The sequence below is a fragment of the Corvus kubaryi genome, unplaced genomic scaffold (genome assembly GCF_017639235.1).
Source record: "Corvus kubaryi isolate FWS band 111438036 unplaced genomic scaffold, C.kubaryi_AGA036_p1.0 74, whole genome shotgun sequence".
In the NCBI taxonomy this organism is placed as follows: Eukaryota; Metazoa; Chordata; class Aves; order Passeriformes; family Corvidae; genus Corvus; species Corvus kubaryi.
In genome coordinates, this window is record NW_024582061.1 from 16,078,087 (window position 1) to 16,100,326 (window position 22,240).

Here is a 22,240-nt window from a genome sequence, read left to right on the forward strand (position 1 = left end):
CAAATGCTCAGGGCAAGGGGGGAGGACACACGACTTTGGAGAGCAGAAAGAAGGGAGGAGGGACAAGAAGGTATGGATGAGAGCAGTGGAGATGGTGGTGCAGACAAGGGAAACTGCAGCCAGCCAGGGATAGCTTGGGGCTGGGTTTTGGAGAAGTAGATGAGATGGAGGTGGAACCACTGCTAATGAATGCTGTATTCGACCTGGCAATTGAGATAGATCGTACACAAGATTAGAGGTCATGGAAAGTGTATTACAAGCTCTGCATTGCTTTTATTCACTGGAGACTGTTGGAAAAACAAGCAGGAAGGCAGCACAATGGGTCCCCCAGCTACGGACATCTCAGCACACATTTGAAAGACAATGGAGAAAACTATTAACTCCAAGAGTCCTCTATCCTGTCTCCAGTAAGATGCATTCCTTGTTTGGCCTGGATAGGAACTAGGGATCAAACAGACAAAGCCAATTAAAAAAAAATCTCGTAGAAATTTCTTCAGGGGAAAAAGGGGGTTGGGTAGAGGGGAAGAATGACGCAGCTGCCAGGATTATGCACAGCCTGAGTAAGGGCCTTCAGCAGATGTTGACCGGCAAAGGAAGGCAGGTTTGCTCATAGCCTGGTGCTGTGGGATCTCTCTGTCCTAGATATGGAACACTTTGGTTTGGTCTGGCTACCAGTTCCCAGCATCCCCAGCCAGGCCTGCAGAGCGATCCCAGAACCCAGAGGGGCTCAGGCACTGGGGAGCAGCAAAGAGGGTGCTGGGGACCCACAGCTTCCCTTCTCGCTTTGGCACTTGGCCTTGACTGGAAGGACAAGGTCAGAAGCATCTTTGCTTGAGGTCTCCACAAAGGTCTCTCCAGGAGGGAAATTTGTATCCTGTCACCTGTCTTAATTAGAGAGATTATCGAATGAAATTGCTCTTCCATCACTTCCTCTTCCTGATAGCAGATGGTGGCTTCCTTTCCCAGGAACCAGTAAAGCTGTGCATCTCTCCTCGAGTTCTGCCACATTCTTGCTCATGACCACAGCCCCCTCTCTTTGGATAACCATCAGCATTCCACAGGGCTCTGCTGAGGATTTTAAGGTTCAAACGGTCACATTTGTCCATCGGGTGACTGAAGGGACCCTAAGGGGCTGTACCACCTTCCCTGCCTGAGGCTACTGAGTCCTTCAGCCATAACTTTTCTGCTAGACAGAGGCAGGCCAAGAAGCATGGGCATTGCCCCTCAGGACTTCTGATCCCTGTGCTGGCAGGGCTTCCCCCACCTCCCCAGGAAATCACTGCTGGGGTTAACAGCTTACTTGAGCAATGGCAAACTCTTGTTCAGATGGGCAGTGGAATTGGACAGGCTATTGTGCTTGAAGGGTTCAATGTGATGTTCAGGCTGGCTTCTGCTTCTCCTGCTGCAGCAGCACAAGTCTGTTTGCTCTTCCAAACCCCTAAAACCTGTCACATTGTCGCTATGGCTTCTCCCAGATCAGCAATCTCATGCCACTGCCATTACATCACTCCCTGCTCAGTCTTGACTCATGTTTATCCTGTTTGCTTGGGCTTGGAAGGTTTCATTTGCTGCTTCTCATGTTGAAGTGAAAAAAAAAAGGGACGGGGGAACCTGCAGTCAGAGGAAGGCCAGGAAGAGTGATGGAGCTGGGGAGAGGTTTGGAGCAACCTCTCCTGCTGCAAGTGACCCTCTCACCATTGCTCTCCATGGAGCCCTGGGGAGGTACGGTCACATCTTGGCTCTGGAGGAGAGGGGATATCCTTAACATCATTTCTTAAGGTATTTTGGCCAAGCATCCTGTCCCCTCTTCCTCTCTCTGAGTTCCTGTCCTCTGCAATGACCAGTGACCTCAGCTTGCACAACGGGGTGTTGAATGCAGAGGTATGAGACCATGAGAGCTCCCCATGGTTCCTTCTGGGCCTGTGGGCTACTTGGTTCATTTCCTAGGCCTAGAAATAACCTGTTATTTCAGAAGATCCGTCCCAACCTTGAAATTAGCCTCCTCAGAGTGCTGTTTTTGTTGTTTTGACTCGTATCTCCCTTTCCTGCCCCAGGCTGGAAGGTCTCAGACCCTAATTTATCCATGGGTTGGTGGGGTGCTATGAGGTTGCAAAGAACTGGAGAGTCTGCAGTTGAACAGATCCTCCCTGGAGGAAAACAAAGGTTTTGCCATTCCCTACCTTCCCAGCTCTCCCTCACATACCTCAGCAATCCATTTCCACTGCCCTCTATCCCTCAATCTTGCTTTTGGGTACCTCTGTCCTGGGAGGTACTCTGAGCACCTACTCAATTCCCAGCATGATCCCTGAAAGAGAAGTCTTCCCTGATCCAAACAGATCCCTGCTCTACTCCATTCAGCACATGGCATTGCTGATCTCCCCTTCCTCTGCACACCCTTCCATGTGTCCTTTCTCAGCCCTGATCCTGGACACACGTGGCAGTCCCCAGTTTGTTCTGCAGTAACATGTGCCTCCATCCCTGCTCTCCGACACACCTCAGCCCCTGACTACATCCTACTCCCTGGGAGCACCTTAGCTTCGTGATTCCCAGCCCTCCTGAACCCGGCAGCCTCACCCCTCCTCCACCACTTGCCCCAGGAAACACTGTTCAGTATGAAGAGCAGCAGTGCTGGATCCTGCTCCCAGATCGGCATTTATCCCACGCTGGGCTCCATCCCTCAGAATCCAACACACATGCTTAAACCTTTTGTATTCTGCATAAACATATTTGCCAGACCTTCTAAAGGGCTGGGCAAGAGAGGAAGCAATAGTCTCCAAAGAGCACGAAACCTGTGGGTCACAGTCTTATCCCCTCATCCCTCACGGATGCCGAGCAGTCCGGCTGTGCGACACTGCATGAGGCAGGGGCTGCACAGGGAGCAGCACGAGGTATGTAGGATCAGAACGTGTGTGAAAGGCCAGCATATGTCAGTGATAGATGCAGAGCATCGATTTCCTACATCCTGAGCCCCCAGTTTCCCACCTGGGTCCCACAGAGCATCCCACAGGATGCCCCACACCTGCAGCATCCTCCCTGTAACTGGAAGCTCATGAACCACCCACTCACCATGGCTTTCCCTGCCTTTCCAGGTGGCCAAACCCTGCCTGCCTGGCAGAGCTGGGCTTCTGGATTCCCATATGCAGAGTGAATGTGGTCCATCCAGGAGGAAGAGCAGGTGTGGATAAATTCGGAGCATGAGGAGGCGGAAGGGTCCTTGCAGCCCGGAGGAAACCAGCTGCCAGTGCTGGGGTAGCTCGGGGAGGCAGCAGCAGAGCACAGGGCGAGATTGCAGGAGCTGGGGGAGGCTCAAATGAGGAAGTTAGTGAAAAGCATCTGGAGATTTGAGGTCAGGTAATTCCTCATATAGCAGTTCCTGCACTGCTCTGGGAACAGACAAACAAGGCCTTCCTTCCTCCCAGCTTCCTCCTCCTCAGCAGCTCTCCTTTTCAGGAGAGGCAGGCAGCCCTCTCCTCCCACATGCTGGCTGCATCCCTAGGGGTGACTCACCTGGCCCTTGCCGTGCTCCAGGGCTTCACACACCTCCCTGCCCCGCCGGGGGACGTGTGAGCAGTGTGGGCACTGCCTGGGGCTTACACAGGCCAGCCAAGGGCGATGCCCTGCAGTGGCACAGGGCGGCCAGGCAGCAGCTGGCACTGCTTTGGGCAAAAGTTGGAAAGCACCTGCCAGCCTCCCAGTGCAGTGAGGTGTGGCTGCTATTTTAGGCTGGGAAAGCGCAGGAGAATAGATCTGAAATCTCCCTGCAAAGCTGCAGTGGGCACTTAACCAGGTGTCAGCTCCAGCATGGGCGAGCCCAAGCAGTGGTGCTATTTTAGGAATATATTCTTTTTCTCTGCTAGGCTATTTTTGGAGGCTGGGTAGGTACCAAAAGGACCCAGATATGTTGCAGATAAGGGACTGATGATATTTTGACGCTTATGTTCCAGCCACAAACACTGCTCGTGAAGGCAGACCTTGGGGATTAGAGGCACTCCTGGCAACAGCAGCATCCTGGCTGTGCTGCCCTTTCCGCAGGCAGCAGGGTAGGGGTGCTGTAAGCTTCCCCCAGCAGTGCTGCACCAAATGGTACCATGGTTCCCAGTGTCCCACAGCACCAGCCAACCTCATGGCATCACTGACGGGGGAAGTCCTCCTCCCTGGCTCTGGAGCAGGCAGTGCACATGCCATGGGGATGGGGTTATGGAAGGGAGGGGGGTCTACATCTGATGGGGCTGGGATGGGCTCTTACTCCTCAGCCACAGAAGGATCTGAGACGTGAATGCTGCCCCTTGTAACAGAAAATGTGTCTTCATTACTTGCAGTTTTGGTACATGTCCTCTTCTTGGAATTAGGGATATGGGGGCTGGATGGGGGGAATTGCCTTGGCACAAGTGCATTGAGGTGAAGGCTATGTTCACTGTCATCACACTCCACTGCCACACTCAAGGCCAGGACTTAGAGAGCTCCCCAGCCCAGCCTGGCTGGGCATTTGCACCCCACAGGGCCAGCAGCTAGGAGACCCAAGGGCTTTGCTCCGTTCTGGGAGAGTGGATTTCCTGCCCCAGAGCCACATGGAAGATCCCTTGGCACTTGGGATGCAACGCTCCTGAGCTGTGCCTTTGAGAGAGGAAGCACATGGGGGCTTCCTTAGGACCTGAAAGGTGCCATGGGTGGGGATGAGGACAGGGGCAGCTTGTGACTTTGCCAAGCAGGGGATTGCATGCTCCTCCTGACCCTGGGTCAGATGGATGCCAGGCCCTCTGACCTTTTTACTCAGAGTTTCCTTTTGTGCCTGGGGGATAGAGGGCCCGTTGTGCATGCAAGGCGTGGGGACAGCCCCCTGGCATTCGGGGGAGCTGGCGGGGAGAGCCTTGAGGCAGCAGCGAGGCTGGCGCCCACGCTGCCACCGCGTGCTGTGCTGTTCCCGTGGCCACTCTTGCTCCACCTCACCAGCCAAAGCTTCTGCAGCAGCTGGGGCTAGAGCAGAGGACATTCCCCCTCTCCAGGGCTTCTCCATGCCAAGAACAACTGGCAGCATTAGTTCACAGCTGTCTCCTCTCCTCACCTGGGGTCCCCCCGAGGCCTCTTTGCACCCCAGAACTCAGTGCAGGGGGTTGGGCTGGGGGAGATGGAGGTGCAGCGTGCTGGAAGGGTGTGAGGTGTGCCGTAAGCTGGGACTGAGGCGACTTGTCTGGGCTGTCTCCAGCACAAGCCCATGTGTAACTCCTTCTGAATCTCTTTGTTCCCCTCAGTGGCGTCAGCAGCTCTTCGCTCCCTCCAGGAGATGATTCTGCTTCCGTCGCTACCGTTTCCTGTGTTTCTCCCCCCTCACTCCCGTAGAGCCAGGCAACACCAGCACAAAAACAGGATTCGAGCGGCTGGAGAATTATCCTGATAACAATGACCAAGGAGACAGTCCTCTGGATGGGACCCTCCCTAGAGTCAGACCTCCAAACAGCTCACACCAACCTTTGGCACCCCCCTCATCCCTGCCCCTGGGGCTATTCGTGCACAGGGGGGATTTCAGGCAGGGGAGCGAGCAGCCAGAACGGGGAACTACTCCATGCCAGCAGGTCCTTCCATCCCCACACCTTGGCCACGGTGGCCAGGCAAAGCAGTTCTGACACTCACTGTCCCCACTGTTCCCAGCTCCTGTCCCCATCAGCGGTCAGCAGAGCAACAAGGTACCATGCCGTGCTCTCCCTTGCCAACCCAGCTCCATTTCCCAGGGGACAGAGCATTTTTGGGGAGCAGACAAGGGTAATTGCAATCTGTCCTCATCCATGAGCAGAGCTGGAGGCAGCACCGAGGGAGCTAATGCCTGCAGACACCTGCTCCCATGCACCAGCAGTCCTGGACCAGTGCGTCCACCCCTCCACCCCAGGCATGCCCAAATGAGAGCTGGGATTGCTTAGCATCCCACATGGAGGTCTGAAATTCAGGGAACCCTCACCCATGGCCCAAAATGTTTGCCTGGATCTTCTGAAGGAGGTCCCATCCCCAGCTGCTGGCCACCGCTTCCTGCCGAGGAGCTGCTGCCCTCCCAGCAGAGCTGGCCAGCACAGCTGGGGCAAGGGAAGAAGGGGCTGGAGCGGGCCTGGCTGATGGTGCCTGGAGCGAGCGAGGAAGCACATGCAGAGACTGATCTGCTGGCAGGTCTGGAGGCAGCAACAAGCACTGGGAAGGAGCTGCAGAGCCGGAGTGCAGCTGGAGCCTGGAGAAGGTGCATCTGCAGCCACGCTCCAGCTTGTTGAATGAGCCGGGTCCGTGTCTGCGCCGCCCTCCCCCTCCCAGGTGCTGCGCTCGTCCCTGACCGAGTGCTCCCTTTGCCTCGCACGGCAGGGACCTGCAGACTGGGGGACAGCAAAAACCGGCTCTGGGTGTGCCCTAGTGACACTCCCCTGGCTCTATGGCCTGGAAACCTTTCCAGTGTGCCCCACTCTAACACGGCATCTGCTTCCCACTGCGGCTCTGGGTGGCTTGGAGGGGGTGCAACCCAAGAGAGGTCCTAGAGATTGAAGAAGTCCTGCCTGATGCAACATCCAGCAAACACCAGCCTTGCAGAGCTGCTGGAGGGAGCAAGGTACTGCCTCCAGCCTTGCTGATTCCTCCAGCCTTACCGAACCTTCCAGCCTCAGCCCTGATCTTGACTGTTCCAAGGGGAGATCACCACTGCCCTACCCTGTAGATGCTCAGCAGATGTGCTAGGCCTTGGAGCAACTGGTGGGACCGAGGCCAACTGTAGACAGGAGTTTGTCCTGTCAGGGCCAGGGGGTTGTAATTCCCTCGTTACCATCAGTGCTGCTGATCCATAAATTCCTGGCAAGGGAGGAAATCTGATTTTTGGCCAACACAGGAGGTCTCTGACCAACAGAGGCAGGAAATAGCTACGGCGAGCGAATAAATAAATGTGCAACTGTAGCTCTGCCTTACATGGTCTTCATGGGGAGTTTTCCTTTGTTTTTCAGGTTGGCTATTTATACCGCAGAGTGTGAAAATGATGTCAGCAAAGGCTCTGCTCCTCTCCACAAAGAAAACCACCCCCAAGAATTTTTGCAGGGCTGAGAGACCTTCTTGAACAGAAAGGTTCAGAGGCTGTTCACAAGGCTGGTGGACTTGGCAGGAAACCCCATCTGCCGTGCAGTTCCTGAGGAGTCCCCTCTACTTCCACACATCCAGCTTGGGGGGACAGCTGTCCCAAACCCATCTAGGATATGGCTCTGCCTTGTAAAAGTCCATCTTGCCTAAAATGTACTCACACTCCCTTCCCAGAACATCTCCAACCCCTACACAGCCTCCCTTTTCTCACTGTCTTTCTCTATTGCTCCCTTTTTTTCCTATCCCATTCTCCATTGCAGCCTTTAAGGGGTTTGGCTCCTGCCTGCTCATCCTGGCAGTGTTGCTCCAATTCTGCCCTCAGGGACAGGGGAAGAAGGAATCATGAGTTTTCCTTGTGGGACTTCACTGCTCCCCTGGGAAATCCCAGGAGATATTTTGGAGAGCCAAACTCCAAGCAGGGTCATCCCCATACTCACTGGAGTTGGGAAAGAACAGACTCAGCCCAAGAAGATCAAAGTCCACCAAGTTCAAGCTGAGCTTGTTCGGTTGTGGGTGGTGGGCAGCAGTGGCCATGCTTTGGGAAAGGAAAGGAGGAATAAAACTTTCCTTCCCACCGTGTCTGTCCCCTGCCATTAGGAGTGGCTACAACAAGCCCACACCAGTCCGAGTGGCTCGGTTGCCAGCAAAGCCTCGGTGCCCATGGGCAGGGGCGGCCGGCGGGGTGGGAAGGGAAAAGCCAACATGAGTTCAAGGATTGCCGGTGTACTTGAGACAAGAAAAACTTTTTCTGGTGACACATGCATCAGGTGTTTCCAGACGATAACAAAACCTGCCTGAGGTCATCAATATTTAATTAGCAATGAGCTCGGTTAAACATTATCCCGGGGGCAGGAGGGAGGGGAAAAGGTGCTGAATTGGAGAGAGATTTAACTCTTTGCAGAGGAAGAGAAGGAGCAGGGAAGGTCGCCTGCAAGGAGAAAGGGTCTCCATGGTTGGACCCCATCAGATTCTGACACTAGGCTGGATGCAGGGGTGGAAAATCTTTGGGGTACTTGTGTCTCTTGGGTCTCCAGGGGAAAGAGGTGCTTTTTCCCATGGAAATGAAATGAGCTGAATTTGAAAGCTCAATGGTCCTGCACCCCAGCAGCCCCAGGGCAGCCAAGCACGGCTGCTGGAGCAAAACGCCGGTGAGCAGTGAGGCCAGTGGTGTGTCTGGTTTCCCCGCCGGAGCCCTCCCGGCCCCGGCCGTGCCGACAACTGGGGCACCGCGGCGCTTTCTCTCGGATGGCTGAGTCACAGCCCTGCTACCTGTGTGGGTTCACACCTGGGTCCCTGCCCCGCCGCCGTCTCCGCTGTTTCCTCTGGCACGCATCCCACGCTCCGCACCGCAGAGACCCAGCTCAGCACCCTGGGGGCAAGGAGGAGGAGCAGGAAGGCATGGGGGGACAGTACTAAGGGTTTCCTTTTGGGATGAAGGCTTGGGTTGAAGAAGAAGGGATGCCAAAGGCTCGAAGTGGGGGGTGACGTGCATTTTAGCCCTCCAAGCACAGCCTGAAACTCAGGCATGCTCCACAAGGAGATGCTGTGAAGGTACCAAAATCCAGCTGTGGACCATTCTGCTCTGTCCTTCTCCAGCCACTCACACGTGCTGCCCCCTGCCACCTCCCCCTTCCAAAATCCCCTCTTGGCTGCCCCAAACCTGACACCCATAATTTACCCCTTGATCACAGGGACCTGTTGAAAGATTGAGCATGAGCTGTGCCGTGAGGGGGGACATGCAAAGCAGCTGTGTCTCCTGCCCACAGCCAGGCTCCCCTGCCACACCAGCAGCCCCTCAATACCGGGGACACCTGGGAAGACTCCTGCTTGGAGAGGGGAATGGAAACCTCCTTGGGAGATGGACAGGACAGCACAGCATGGCTTGGAGTATGGCCAGCCACAGCTTCAACCAACTGGCTGGTATCCCTGGGGCCTGCTCCTGCCTGGCAGGAAAACCTCTCTTGGAGAGGAGGTAGGTGAATCGGGGCTGGTATTTGCCAGTGGCTGGGTGCCAGGGGATGATTCCACTCTGCCTCAAGCAGAGCCTGGGAGACGGTTGGCCTTAGCCAGTGTTGTGTCACCTCCCCAGAGGTGCCGCACACTGTCCCTCCTGCATCTCTGGCAGCAGTGGTGGTGGTGGTCTCGCATTGCTCAGCCTCTGGGAGGGATCCCCAGAGCAAAATGGCCTTTGGTGGAAGGGTCTGATGAGATCCCCAATATGGCTACATGGCTGAGGGCCTTGGGCTGGGATGAGGCCAGCAGCAAGAGGTTCCAACAGCAAGGATGTACATCCTGCCTCCACATCATCCGTGATGCAGACAACCTGCCCAGCACAGGTGTACTGCCTTCCTAGGACCTCACCCTCTCCTTATCCCTGCTTGGCACCAGGGCCAGCCACTGAAGAAGAGCATGGATGTGTGGGACAGATGTGTGCTCCTGCCAGGCACCTTGCCCTTGCCATGGGCAAGCATACTCCTGCTTTCTTGCCTCAGGTGCAATGATATCCATGGGCAAAGCCCACACGTGACCCATCAAACACAGCTGAGATCCTTCAGAAGTGGGAGAGGGAATGAAGCTGAGGTGGGGAAGGTGCTACAGTCCTAGTCCTGTACCCCTTGCCCATAAGCTCTGAAAATGGAGGGGAGTGAGGCAGGAAAAATGAGCAAGTCCCCAGTTTTGGGGCAGAAGAAACAGCAGCAGCTGCCCTCCAGGTCTTCGAGCGAAGGAAGAGGCTACAGCCCCAGGCAGGGCGGAGCAGGTCGGCAGATGCAAGAATTTCATCTGCAAGGAGCAAGGAAATGTCCCAGAGCTGTTTGATCTTATTGTATGGAGGGAAGCGGGAGTGGGCGTCCAGCCTTGCTGGAACCAAACAAAGATTATAAATACCTCCATCATCAACAGCTCCTCGCCGACCCGGCCTCCCAGAGCCCCGGTTGCTGGCTGATTCCCAAGGGGAATAATGAGCTTTGGTTTCCATCCCCCTCAAATACAGCAGCAGATAGGAGCAGAGCACACAGCAGACAGCTCCAGCCACAAAGCTGAGGGGGAATTATCCCTGTGGAATGATACATGTGGGGGTAGCTTCTCTCACTGACTGCCTGCATGGCTGTGCCCAGCGGGAATGGCCCCTGTTGGCTTAATTCAGTCTCTACTGCCACTGGTGTCAATAAAGAAGTTTAAAAATACATATTTTAAAAGCCTTGTGATGTGGCAGTTGGGTGTGAAGTGATACCTGAGCCCAGTGGACAGCCTCAGAGACAGAGAGCTGTCCCTGTGTCCATTAGGTCTCCAAGCCAGATCCAGGTGTATGTCTTTCCCTGATTCAGTCCTTGGGTTTGAATTTGATGCCCCACATGCTACCGAGCGTGCTGCCTGACATCGGAGTGCTTTGGGGCTTGTGGGGAGCTGGGTGGCACCTGGGCATCCAGGGGACCCTGGCACAGGGGCTGTCCCTACCAGGAAGGGAGGACAGCCCCAGTGTGTTGGGGAAGTTGGGAGACTGTAGAAGATAAATTTAGTCTTCCCCAGTCTGCCCATTGGTCGCCACAGAAACACATGATTCTCCTGCACCATGCTGGGGGAAGGAAAGAAAAAACTTCCCCAAACTCACGTGGGCTCCTGTAAGTCCCATGCCCAGCCAGGGAGCAGTGCTGCACCAGGGCTACTGACATCTCCATGGCAAGAAGGCCTTGGGAATGGGAGATCTTCAGCTTTGGCTTTGCCTTGGTACCGGGAGCTGCAGTCCTGGAGCAGGGCTGCCTGCCACCCCTTTGCCCCATGCTGGGAGTTCCTCTGTGGGGAACCACTCCCCACCACATCCATGTCCCCAGGTCCCACAGGCACTTCTAAGAGTTGGTGAGAAGCCAGCACGTTGTCAGGTACAAAAGAAGTCCTCAGGCTGGGGGGGCTGCAAATCAAACACACGCCACCCTCAGAACAGCCCGGCGGAGCTGCTCTGGCAGAAAAGCTGCGGCAGTGCGTGAACCCGGCCACGGCTCCCCCGGGGCACCTTCGTCAGCCCTTCTCCCCCATCGAGCATACTTGAAGCTGCCTGCTTGTCACTGGGATCAAAGGCAGGGGCCGGGGTGGGAAGGCAGGGTGTCAGCTGGGCCACTTGTGAAGCTCACTGCGGGAGCCAAGACCTCCAACTTGAACCCAATTTTTTTCCCCCCCAGGCATCCTTACACACTTCTAAGGTCTCTGCTCCAGCATCACAGCTGCATCTCGTTTCATCTTCGGCAAGGAAAAGAAGCGGCAGCGCTGGGGCCAGATGCTCCTGGAAAAGTGGCCCCCACCCGGGAGCGCCGGGTCCCAGCCCCTGCACCGCCAGCAGCTGGGGAGCACCGGGTGCTGGGGGTGAAACCCAGTCCCGCTTCCCAGCCGCAGCCCTCCCACCACCAGCTGGGACAGGGCACATTCCCACGGCATCTGATGTTTTTTCAGCAGGGTCAGGGCTGTCCCTGTCCTCCTGTGGCTCTCGGGTTGGTCTGAGCATCACCGGAGTGTGGGATCTTTTCTGCCTGGACTGGGATGTTGTTGGACGTTTTGGAGCAGAGAAGATGCACTCAAGCAGCACCACCACAGCATTCATGGAGCTGCAGGATATGAGATGACAGTGCCAAAAAGAAAAAGCTCAAAGTCATTTGAAAAAAAGCCTAAGTCACCCTTAAACATTTCTTGGCTCTCAGGAGCTGCTGGACCAATGTGTGACCTGCAACAATTGCTGCCTCTTGCACTGGGGATTGTCCCCAAAACAGAGGACACATGCTTTGCAGGAGCAGGAAGGCTGGGAGATGAGGGTTGCAGGGTGGACCCAGGTTTTAGGAGCAGGAGGCATTGCCAAAGCCAGCTTGGTATCCCATGGCTCCACTCCCCACCCACAGGGCTTGGCAGGGACCTCCCAAAACAGGTTCCCAGAAGCTCCCCAGCAAAGCAGCCCGGTGGTGCCGTGGGGCTCCCCAGGAAGCCCTCAGAGGGGTCGAGAGGACTCACACAGCCCGGGTGTCCCGGCTAAGCAGGGCTTTTCTCCAGGCCAGTCCCACCAGCCAGCCCTCGGCGACAAGTGTCTACAGAGGAAGGAGCGCCATCTCCTGACATTGGATGTCCCCGGGATTCCAGGAAACTGCTTTTGTGGGTTTTTTTTCCCCCACCATCCGCTGTTTTATCAGTCAGCAACCATTGCTCCAAAAATAAACAAACCCAAGTCTGGCACTGGGTTCCAAGACAAAGTAACTCCTTCTGCCAGACACAGGCCGAGCATCTTCAACAATGATATTCCTTAACGACTGCTTCCATCTACTTAGGTGCCAATGTGACTAAAAATTCCCTCTGCTGCCAATGTCACTTCAAAATAAAATCAGCAGCATTCCAGAGCTCCCATAAGGGATGGTAAAATCAGGTGCTTTTAGAGATTTTCATCAAGGTAGTCCATAGTTTGTCATGGATGCTCACCCCCAACACATCCATTTATCCTGATAATCCCAAATCCCTTGGATGCATCTTACTGGTGAGATGGAAGCAGCAGCAGGCAGGGCTGGCTCAGAGCCACACCCTTCCTAGCCAGCTTTAAAAAGTGAAAAGCCAACCCAAGGCTAACAGGTGGGGGAAAAAACCTCACTCCTCAGAGCTGCCCATAAACCTGCAGGCTCGGGACGGACGAAGGTTGGGAATTCCACTTTTCTGCATCAGAGGAATACTAATTTAAGGTTCTTCTCCACCTACCTGCCAATTTGAGACTTGTAAGGAAGGGGGGAAAAAAATTAGCAGGTGAGACCTCTCTTATTTCACTTGGCTGAAATCAGCCAGCAGGTTCCTGTGTTAAATGAAGCTGACAGGGAGCCAGGCAGCTCTTTCAGTCATCCAGTCTGGTTTCTAGGGAAACAAGGTAAATGTTTTTCCTCTTTCTTGCCACCTTTTAACTCTTAGAAGGCTCTCATGCACCACCACAAGAAAAAAATCTCTACATGCCACCTTCCCCCTCTTCGGGTAAGAGCAAATAGGGCCAGCCCAGGTCCATTTCAGGGCAGTGCTACACTTTGGTGTCAAAAGTCTGGAATTACTGCCTCAATCGCTGCCATGTCTCCAATTATGGTCAGTGAAGGACACACCAAGCCATCTCCCCGGGAGCCAGCAGGGTATTTTCAGTCAGGCAGTAACACAACACCAGCAGCACTCACAGCTCTCCCTCCTCCTCAGAGGGTGGGATGCAGATCGTCCTCCCCACCCAGGCAGGCTTGCTTCCTGTAGCCTTTCAGCAGGGAAACTATGTGCATTCAGGAATAGCCAGCTCTTGTGAGGCTGGGATTTTTCAGACTACCTGCTGCCTTCTGCTGCTCTCAGGGACAGCAACAAACTGCATTTGCAAAGTGTGCAGGTTGTACAGCCCCTGCCACAGAGAAATCGGAAGGTTTCCATGGCAACAACCAGCATCTGCCAGCTACCGAAAATTTAGTGGTTTGAACTGCGTGGGTTATTTCTAAACCCATTTGACTCAAAGCTCTCTGTCCACCCAAGTGAGGATTGACATGTGGACTAATACCTCAGCAACTGCAAACACATTTAGGGCTCCTGCTGATTTACTATTTCACACAACCAGACAAGCCTTGCTCTGACCCACAATCTTTGCTCTCCAAAACCAGCAACAGCAGCTTTGTTCTCTTTAGAGGAACCCCACTATAAGGTGGATGCTCAATGAACTAGAGCTTTACTTGCTTCTTTGGTTTGATGCACATGTAGAACCTGCAGTCAGAGTACCAGGCTTGACACAGTAATGTATATACCAAGAGGCAAAGTTAATTTCTTTAAAATATTTATTTTTTGGTCTGAGAGCACACAGGGCCACAGGATCATTCCACCCATTAGGCTGTCTCCTCTTTTGCAATGCGATCCTTCTTGAGTGGTCCCTGAAAAAAAACCACAAAAACCAAGCTATGTAAACAGCAGTCTGCACAAAAGACATCACATCCCAATCACAAAAGCTGTAAAGAAATCAAGGCAAAAAAAGCCCTCCATGTTGAAACCCATTGGAAACCCTATGCCCCATCCCCACAGCCAGAGGTTCTGGGGGAAGCCAAACCTGGCGCAGCCGCACTGGGCTGACCCGGTGACTCTGGATGTGCCTGAGCAGCAACGCTGGTGCCACCTGGTGGGGAAGCTCCTGCTTGGCCCCAACCTCCTGCCAGGGCCTCACCCGCAGAGCTCCCGGCTGCTTTTTCCAGCAAGTGACGAGCTGGGAATGCCACCGTGAGGACCCTCCCCCTGAGCTGCTTTAAGGGGATATGGAGCAGTGCTTGTTCCACGTTTCATCATTGAACAACTTGTGCCCAAACATGGCAACCCTCCTCAGACACACCAAGAGTTGCCACAGGGGAAGTGAGACCCCAGGCCCCCTGCAGTTATAACCAAGTTGGCAGAAGGAGGCCTCTCAACTGCAGTTTCCGTTCCACAGAAACTTTGGCTACGTGACAGCCCAAAGGCCAAGCTATCAGCTGCCATGAGCTCAAAGACAACATGGTGGTACACAACAAAGGTACCAGGAAGTGCCCTTACCATGAAAGCCTTCTTCTCCTCAGCTGTCTGGAAGCGGCCATGACCAAATTTGGAGGTTGTGTCAATGAACTTCAAGTCAATCTTCTCCAGGGCCCGGCGCTTGGTCTGCACAAGCAGGGACTAAAAAGAGAGATGTCAGGTGAGTATACAGCAGCAGCACAGCCCTTTCAGCCTCCAGTACACTGGCTACTTCTTGTCACCTCCATGGGTAATGCCCCCTCAGTCACTCTGACCTCAGTTGCTACCATGTGCAAGGAACACTTGACAATAAGCCATCCACCCTGCATCTTTGGCCTCCAAGGCTGAAGACTGGTCAGCTCCCAGCAGCACGAGCCCCACTCCGCCAGTGTCCTTACAGTCACAAGAATTCTGCACCAGAGGCAGCACAGCTCCTTAAAACTGTTCCAGCCCATGTGACAGCAGGCTGCCCTACTCACCTTGCGCAGGGTTAGGACCCTCTTCTTGGTCCCCACAACACAGCCCTTCACCATGATGAAGTCATTGGTCACCTCACCGTAGTGGACAAAGCCTCCCTGAGCAAGGAGAGAACAGTCAGTGCTCTGTACCAAGCAGGACCAGTGATCACATCTGCCTACAGATCCACACCATTTCTGGGCCTTGGCCATTGCCACATCCACTGAAATCCTGTTTCCAGTACTGCCTTTCACTGGTGAAGTTTCTTGATGCAGCAATTTACTTCTTGCTGTAAGGCTTTTATAAAGAACAGCAAAAGCTCTTCTTGCTAAATTATTCCTTGTAACTTTACAAGTACCATTCAAGGTTTGTAACATCTTTGTCCTATTGCCATGTAACAAATGCAATTTCCAAGTTACACAAGTCAATACTGAGACTGATTAAACACCACCACCTCCAATAGCAGCCGACTTATTTCAAGAGCTCTTCATTCAATCATTTTGTGACTTATACCAGACCCATTTGCCTCTTAGGATTGCAGCTCAGAAGCAGACTCTTCGCACAGAGCTGCAGCAACTCACCAGAGGGTTAATGCTCTTGTCAGACAAGTCATAATCTGTTGACGCATTGTTTTTGATCAGCTTTCCATCCTTGATTTGGTAACCTTGGCCAATCTTGTAAATCTAAAAAAGTAAAGAAATTCTACTTAGTAAAAAGTAGGAGAAAGAGCCTCTCATCGGATAAAATGCAAGGAATTCTACACAGACTCAGAGGAAACAGCCTGTTGCACTTTGAAAACACGTGGCCACACAAGAATTTTAGTTATTCAACCTAACAGACCACAGCCATGATCCCCAAAACAACATTCTAACAGAGCAAAACACCCCAAGCAAAACTGCCCACTCTGCTCACTGTCACAAAACAAGTGACATCAGCCAGCTCTCATTCCTCCCCAGCAGCTGAGACACCAACCTTCTTGTTGATCTCGGTGCGGTGGTGGTAGCCCTTCTGGCCCGCACGGGCCACAGAGAAGGCCACGCGGGCGGGGTGCCAGGCACCGATGCAGGCCACCTTGCGCAGGCCCCGGTGAGTCTTGCGCGGCAGCTTCTTGGTGTGCCAACGGCTAGTGACACCTGCAAGGGACCAAAGCAGCCATGACAAGTGTTGTCAAGCTGAGATGTCACCAAACTCTTCAACCACAGCTTAAGCCGCCTTTCAAGCTGCAGTCCGCAGGCAGCAAAAGGCAAGCGCAGATCCAGCATCCCGGGAATCAACACTTCCCGGTGAAGCTCCCTCCCTGGTGCCCCTGGGCTGTGTTCTCAGAAGGAAGGCAGCATGGAATGACTCCTCACGGGTATCAGGCGCTGTGCCCAGCGCTCATTCCATGGTCTCATCATTGAACTGTGACAGCAATATGGATTTACCTCTTCAGCTCTTGGCACATGCACTTGTAAAAACTCAAGGCCAAGATTTCATTAAAAACTGTATCCTATCACAAAGAGAAGGACTTCCACGTGTTTACCTTTATATCCCTTGCCCTTGGTGACTCCAATGACATCTATCATCTCATCCTGGCCAAAGACCGTTGACACAGGCACCTGCTGTTCCAGCTTCTCCCGGGCCCAATCCACTTTCTCAGCAACAGTGCCTCCGTTCACCTGGATCTCCATCAGGTGAGACTTCTTCTGTCTCAGGGGAAGCAAACGCATCTGCAACACAGAGAGAATGACATTCAACTCCTGCTCTTCTGAAATGGACTCAGTATTAATTAATAAGCCCAGTATCCTAGCCCTGGCCTAATCATCTTTTCTAATATAATTTTCCAAGATCTGAAACTTAAAGAAAGCCCTACAATAAGGAGGAAGGTTGTACAGTGGCTTGCAAGTCTTTGCACCTGGAACTTATATGCTACCCACAGGAGCACAGAGTTCTCTAACCCCACAGCCATCAGCCAAATTCCACTGAGGAAGGACAAGAGACAAGGGGCAATAGCTTACAACTGAAACAGGGTGGATTTATATCAGACCCAAGAAAGATTATTTTTTTTATGAGGGTCGTGAGTCACTGGCATGGGTTGCCCAGAAAAGCTCTGGATGCCACACACCCTACAACTGTTCAGTCAGGCTGCAAAGGGGCCTGAGCAACCTGGTCTAGTGGAAGATGTCCCTGCCCATAGCAGGGGGGTTGGAACTGGATGATCTCTAAGATCCCCTCCAACCCAAACCATTCTGTTTGATAAAGCCTGCCACACTTAAGGCCACTTTGGGCTGGACTGCATTTGCAGTTACTTCTACTGTATTTAGTACAGAGGGAACTGGTGAGAGAATCAATAGAAGTTGCAACCCTACCTCTACTGTTCACTACAGGAGATTAATTCTAGCAAAATTAGCCATCTTACTGTACTTAAAGCCAACTCAAAAGATTTAATTCATCTCCCAAGAAAGTCTGTCAGAGCACTGACAGCTGAGGAGACACCACCACATCACGCAGTGGAACACATCCTCCCGCTGAGGAGAACAAGCCACTAGAAGTCTGAGTGCAGAATGCAGCCTAAAATGATGCTGAGCACACAAACCCCTGAGTTCAGTGTTCAGCCTGGTTTTATTTGTAGCTGGAATTAAGAGTCCAGGTCTACATGGCATTAGCAAAGGACTGTGCCCAAAAAGTTCTTACTACAGCTCAGTCTCCTTTAGACACTCCTTCAAACGATTGCCAGTGGTTGCCAAGGCTCCTCAAACATCCTGTGAGCACAGCTCTGTAGAGAATTAATTTGTAATGTGCTGAATAGTCAGCATCGAGCCGTAGGGGAGGGCAGAAATCTCCCTACAGAGATGGATCAAGTTTCAAGCTTGCTGTCTCAGCTGTTTCCAGCACACCTGAGTCCCACAGGCACTTACCTGAGTGTGAGCCATGACTCTAATAACCTGGCAGTACTTCTTCATGCTATTGAAATCTTTCTCCAACTGCTTTTTGCCCTCCTCATCTTGCCACTTCTTGCAGTACTTGGTGAAGGCCTTCTTCTTGGACTTGTGCCTTCAGGAGCAGAGCAGAGACAAGGTTTGGCTAAGCCCTTCATCAACCCCCAGAGAAGCGGGGATGAGCGGAAGGAGCTGCCACCTCAGTTGGCTTTGGCTCATTGCCAGCTTCTAATGACTCTTTTCCACTGGCAAGCGGAGCCTGGAGCTCATCAGACAGTGGCAAAATTGCCAAAGCTGAGCGGAGCTGCCATGAATTCCAAAGCACATTAACATTCACACTACAGAAAACAAAAGACTGTAGAGAGATGTCAAACAATAAGAGAAAAAAACCAGATCTTTAAAGCAATTGTGAGATGACTGTGATCTGCTTTAAAACACTGTTAATTTCCCCCCCTTGTGTGCCCGACAGCAAGGTCATTACTGAAACACCCTTGAGATCTTTATTGCTCCACTCTGACGTCTTTTCAGCCTGCCAAGTTCATAAACAGGCTGGAAGCTCCAGACACACTGGAGCCGCACTCGGGCAAATGCACATTTTCAATCACAACAGCGGTGCCTGGAATGGCAATCAGAAGTGACACCTGTCTTCCCCTTTCCTGAGAAAACAGGGCTACAGTCAGGACTCGACACTCAACAACAAGCGCCAGAGGCGATTTCCTTATGTCCGCCCGTCGAAGTATCATCATGTGTAGCCTGTCGAGGAGCTCTCAGGCAAACCCAAAGCCACTGCACCCACACCAAGAAGGGCACTACCTAATGTTATGCTGTCACCCTCATGGAGCTATTCCTACAGCCTATCCCACAATTAAGCCAGTCCATCAAAGCTAAACCCTAACTACTGAAAAGCCTCCTCAAAAAGGAGGATCACATGCAAGCCAGCAGTAAAAATATGAACCATAGGGCGTGAGACCAGCCAAGGCCCTGCTCTCTCACCAGTTCTTGTAGAAGCGGCGCTTGCACTCATCGCTGATGTGCTCAGCAAAGATGGTCTTGAAGCTACGGAGACCACGAGGGGTCTGCACGTATCCCACGATGCCCACAATGACCATGGGAGGAGTCTCTATAATAGTGACTGCCTCCACCACCTCCTTCTTGTTCACCTCTGAATGGAAACAGAAATACAGCACAATTAATTCCAGCAGCAACTCTCTAACACCACCTGCTTTTTCTCACTCCCAAGTCCTTCACATGAAAGGTTAAATGACTCCAGTTCTTTTCACAGAGATGATACAGGGTAAAGTGACCAGCTTTAAAACCATAATTTAATGCCTTGCCAAACTTCGAGGCTGGCTTAGTAGAAAGGTCAGCAAAGCTGGACAGGCAAAATGGATGGCAGCTGGACAATCTCCAAGAAATCGCTGAAGGCAACTGACTTGTGTCCCCCCATCCAGAAGAGCCACCCCAAGGAGCTTGTTACCATGCAAAACGAAACTAGCAGCTACAGCAGAAATACACCACCTACTAAGGACTCGGAACAGGGTGAAGTCAAGCTAGGACCAAAATCCAGAGCTGCTACTGAACAGGCCACCTGTTGCCATTCCTGACCAAACCCACCTCCTCTACTAAGAGGAGCATGAATACATACTAGATCCAGGTCTGTCGACTTCCCGGACAATGTGGGTCATGCCAGCTTTGTACCCCAGGAAGGCGGTGAGATGGACAGGCTTGCTGGGGTCATCTTTGGGAAAGCTCTTGACCTTGCCCCTGTGCCTGCTGCTGCGCTTGCGGGGCAGGAAGCCCAGGGAGCCGTGCCTCGGGGCCGAGAACTTGCGGTGAGACTGCGGAGAGAAAACCAACACTTAGTGCTTGCTACAGAGACCTGCTTACACCCACTCGAGGGCCAAGGCCAACTCTCTCCTTGCCTTAAAACATGAGTATTACATATATCCAAAATATTTCACATTCTAGAAATTCCCAGTATCAGCTATGGGGCTTCTGGTTTCCACTATGTTACAGGAATGTAATCCCCACGCCCCAACTATGTGTGTCCAAGACTTCTTCAACGCCCCTTCCCTTCCAAGCTTACTTTAAGATGCCACCCTAGCTAGGGAGCCACAGAAGCTGCAATTCGGCCACACCATGCCACCAGAATTTCAGTCCACCCCACAGCTTCACATCTTTCAGGGCATCAGTACCGAAAGAAGCATTACAGAAACAACTTCAGTTTGCAAAGCTGCAGTAATCCAGGATCTCAACATCCACCTTTGAGTCAGTCACTCTGGGTGGAAGCGCAGTATTTTTTCCAAAGGTTTTCTCCTCGAGTACCACCCCTGCAGCCTCCGACCCATGTTAAGACTGCGCTCCATCCGGAGACCTCTCAGCCCTAAGAAAGGTTTAACCATCCAATCCCACATCCGAATCAAACAAAAATACCGTGTAGCTACAGACAAAACTAAAAATAAACATGGCTTTATTTAAAAAAAAAATCCTCGGCACGAGTCACCTTAAGTTTAAAGCCCCAAAAACCCAATAACCACGGGAGGTCTCCGGAGAAAAAGGGGGCCCCCAATACCCCCACAGCCGCCCGCGCCACCCACACCCTGCGCCCCGCCGGGCACCGCACAGGCCCGCCCGGCCGCCCCATGCAACGCCTCGCCCACGCCCCGAAATGAGCCCCGCACGGCAACCCGCACGGCATCCCGCAGGCGCCGGGGGCGGCGGGCGCGGGGCCGCGCGGCGGCCGGGGCCGGGATGGCGGCGATGCCCGCGGGATGCGCGGCAGGGCCCGAGGCCGCAGCACCCACCATCTTGTCCACGCGCCGGGCCGGAAGGGCCGCCAGCGCCGCGCGCAGCCTTTATAAGCGCCCCGCCCCCGGTCTCGCGAGAGGGCGGGCGGCGCGCGCGGCGCTACGGGCGGCGAGCGCGGCCGCAAAGGTGCGCGGGCAGCGATGCGCGGAAAAACAACAGCAACGTATGACAACCGCCCGGCGGGGCTTGTGGGGAACTTCGGTGCGCACGGTCACCGGTCACAACGGATAATGTTCATTGCATTTCACTCCATCCCATTTCATTCAACGGCATTTCATGAAACCGCAAAATTTCACTCAATTTCATGAAATTTTGAAACGTCATTCTGTGAATTTTCGTTTCATTTCCTTTCATGAAATGGAGTTCCAAAATTTCATTTCATGAAATTTCATCTGTGTCATTATAATGAACATGGGCCTTAATCCACCATTGCCTATGGTATGGAAGGCGATGCAAACCCAAGGCAATCGTATCAGTGGGACACAGAGCTGGCTGATCTGGAGCCTCCTGCACGTAGGGCACCCAGTTTGCCCTCAGGATCTCCTGGGACTTACAGGACACAACACTGTGGGGAGATTCCTGCACCCAGAATGAACTGGAGAGCTAAGGATCCAGCTGTGCTGGCACTGCAGCTCATCTTCCTAAAACAGGGATGCTCCATCCCTAGAAAGATTCAAGGTTAGGTTGGACAGGACTCTGAGCAGGCTGATCTAGTTGAAGATGTCCCTGCTCATTGCAGGGGAATTTGGACTAGATAACCTTTAAGGTCGCTTCCAACCCAAACCATTCTAGAATTCTGTGGCTGGATGTGATGGAGGAATGCCCATCTTCTATCTCCAACCCACCCCTCAAAAGGAGCTCCACAAAAGGTGAGGGATGGCTGCTCACTTTTTGGGGTGCAACTCCCAATGGGTACCCATGGGTTGGGCTTTAAATGCTCTTCCATCTCCCCCATACATTTGCCTTTAGCTCTTATACATTTTAGGCTTCCACTGCTGAGGTCAGGGAACCATGTCACAACCCAAGGGCTTGTTTTCCATTTCAATTCTGTTGAATTATTATCGGGGGACTCTGCAGCAGACAGCAGACTGCTGGTATGCAGCCACTCTGCACAAAAAGCATGGGCCAAGCAGCTGGAACTGCCCCCAGGGCTGGAAGGCTTCTCCCCACACATCCCTTCGTCCCCAAAATCTGGACTCCCCACGTTCACAAAGGGCCTTTTCCCACCCCCTCCCAGGGACACAGTGCGGGTAGGGTGGTGGATGTTGGAAATGAGAGCCCAAGGCTTTGCTGCAATGTGTTTTTGAGGCTCACCGGGCTTCGCTGTCCAGGGGGAGGCATCTGGTGAGGGAACCGGCCTCTGGGATATTGGGTTGCACCCAAGGGCCCAGCCTTACCCCTCTATGGGGGCCTCTGTTGGGTAGCATCACAGAATGACAGAATTGCTAGGGCTGGAA

At 53.2% G+C, this 22,240-nt stretch overlaps 1 protein-coding gene and 2 non-coding genes across 3 annotated transcripts; all 3 read right to left on the reverse strand.

The window, feature by feature from the left end:
- Positions 1 to 13,886: 13,886 nt before the first annotated feature.
- Positions 13,887 to 20,883, reverse strand: RPL3 (ribosomal protein L3). The gene is made up of 10 exons (XM_042050902.1): positions 20,780 to 20,883; positions 19,621 to 19,813; positions 18,969 to 19,137; positions 17,955 to 18,090; positions 16,580 to 16,766; positions 16,030 to 16,190; positions 15,639 to 15,740; positions 15,081 to 15,176; positions 14,644 to 14,763; positions 13,887 to 13,997 (listed from the first exon to the last, which is right to left on the reverse strand). Exons 1-10 carry the CDS (start codon positions 20,780 to 20,782, stop codon positions 13,953 to 13,955), a joined length of 1,212 nt encoding a protein of 403 aa, XP_041906836.1. The 5' UTR covers positions 20,783 to 20,883; the 3' UTR covers positions 13,887 to 13,952.
- Positions 16,370 to 16,462, reverse strand: LOC121675677. The gene has a single exon (XR_006020187.1). It is a non-coding gene; the product is annotated as a small nucleolar RNA U83B (small nucleolar RNA).
- On the reverse strand, positions 18,091 to 18,139 carry LOC121675678. Its single transcript, XR_006020188.1, has one exon. It is a non-coding gene; the product is annotated as a small nucleolar RNA U82P (small nucleolar RNA).
- Positions 20,884 to 22,240: the final 1,357 nt, after the last annotated feature.

Bases quoted from the DNA above. Each gene is read 5' to 3' on its own strand.
- RPL3 (XM_042050902.1), bottom strand. The intron at 19,138-19,620 runs GTATGTATTCAT...GTTTCCATTCAG, and splicing joins AGTCGACAGACCTGGATCTA to AGGTGAACAAGAAGGAGGTG. The intron at 15,177-15,638 runs GTGAGTTGCTGC...CTCCTTGCTCAG, and splicing joins ACAAGAGCATTAACCCTCTG to GGAGGCTTTGTCCACTACGG.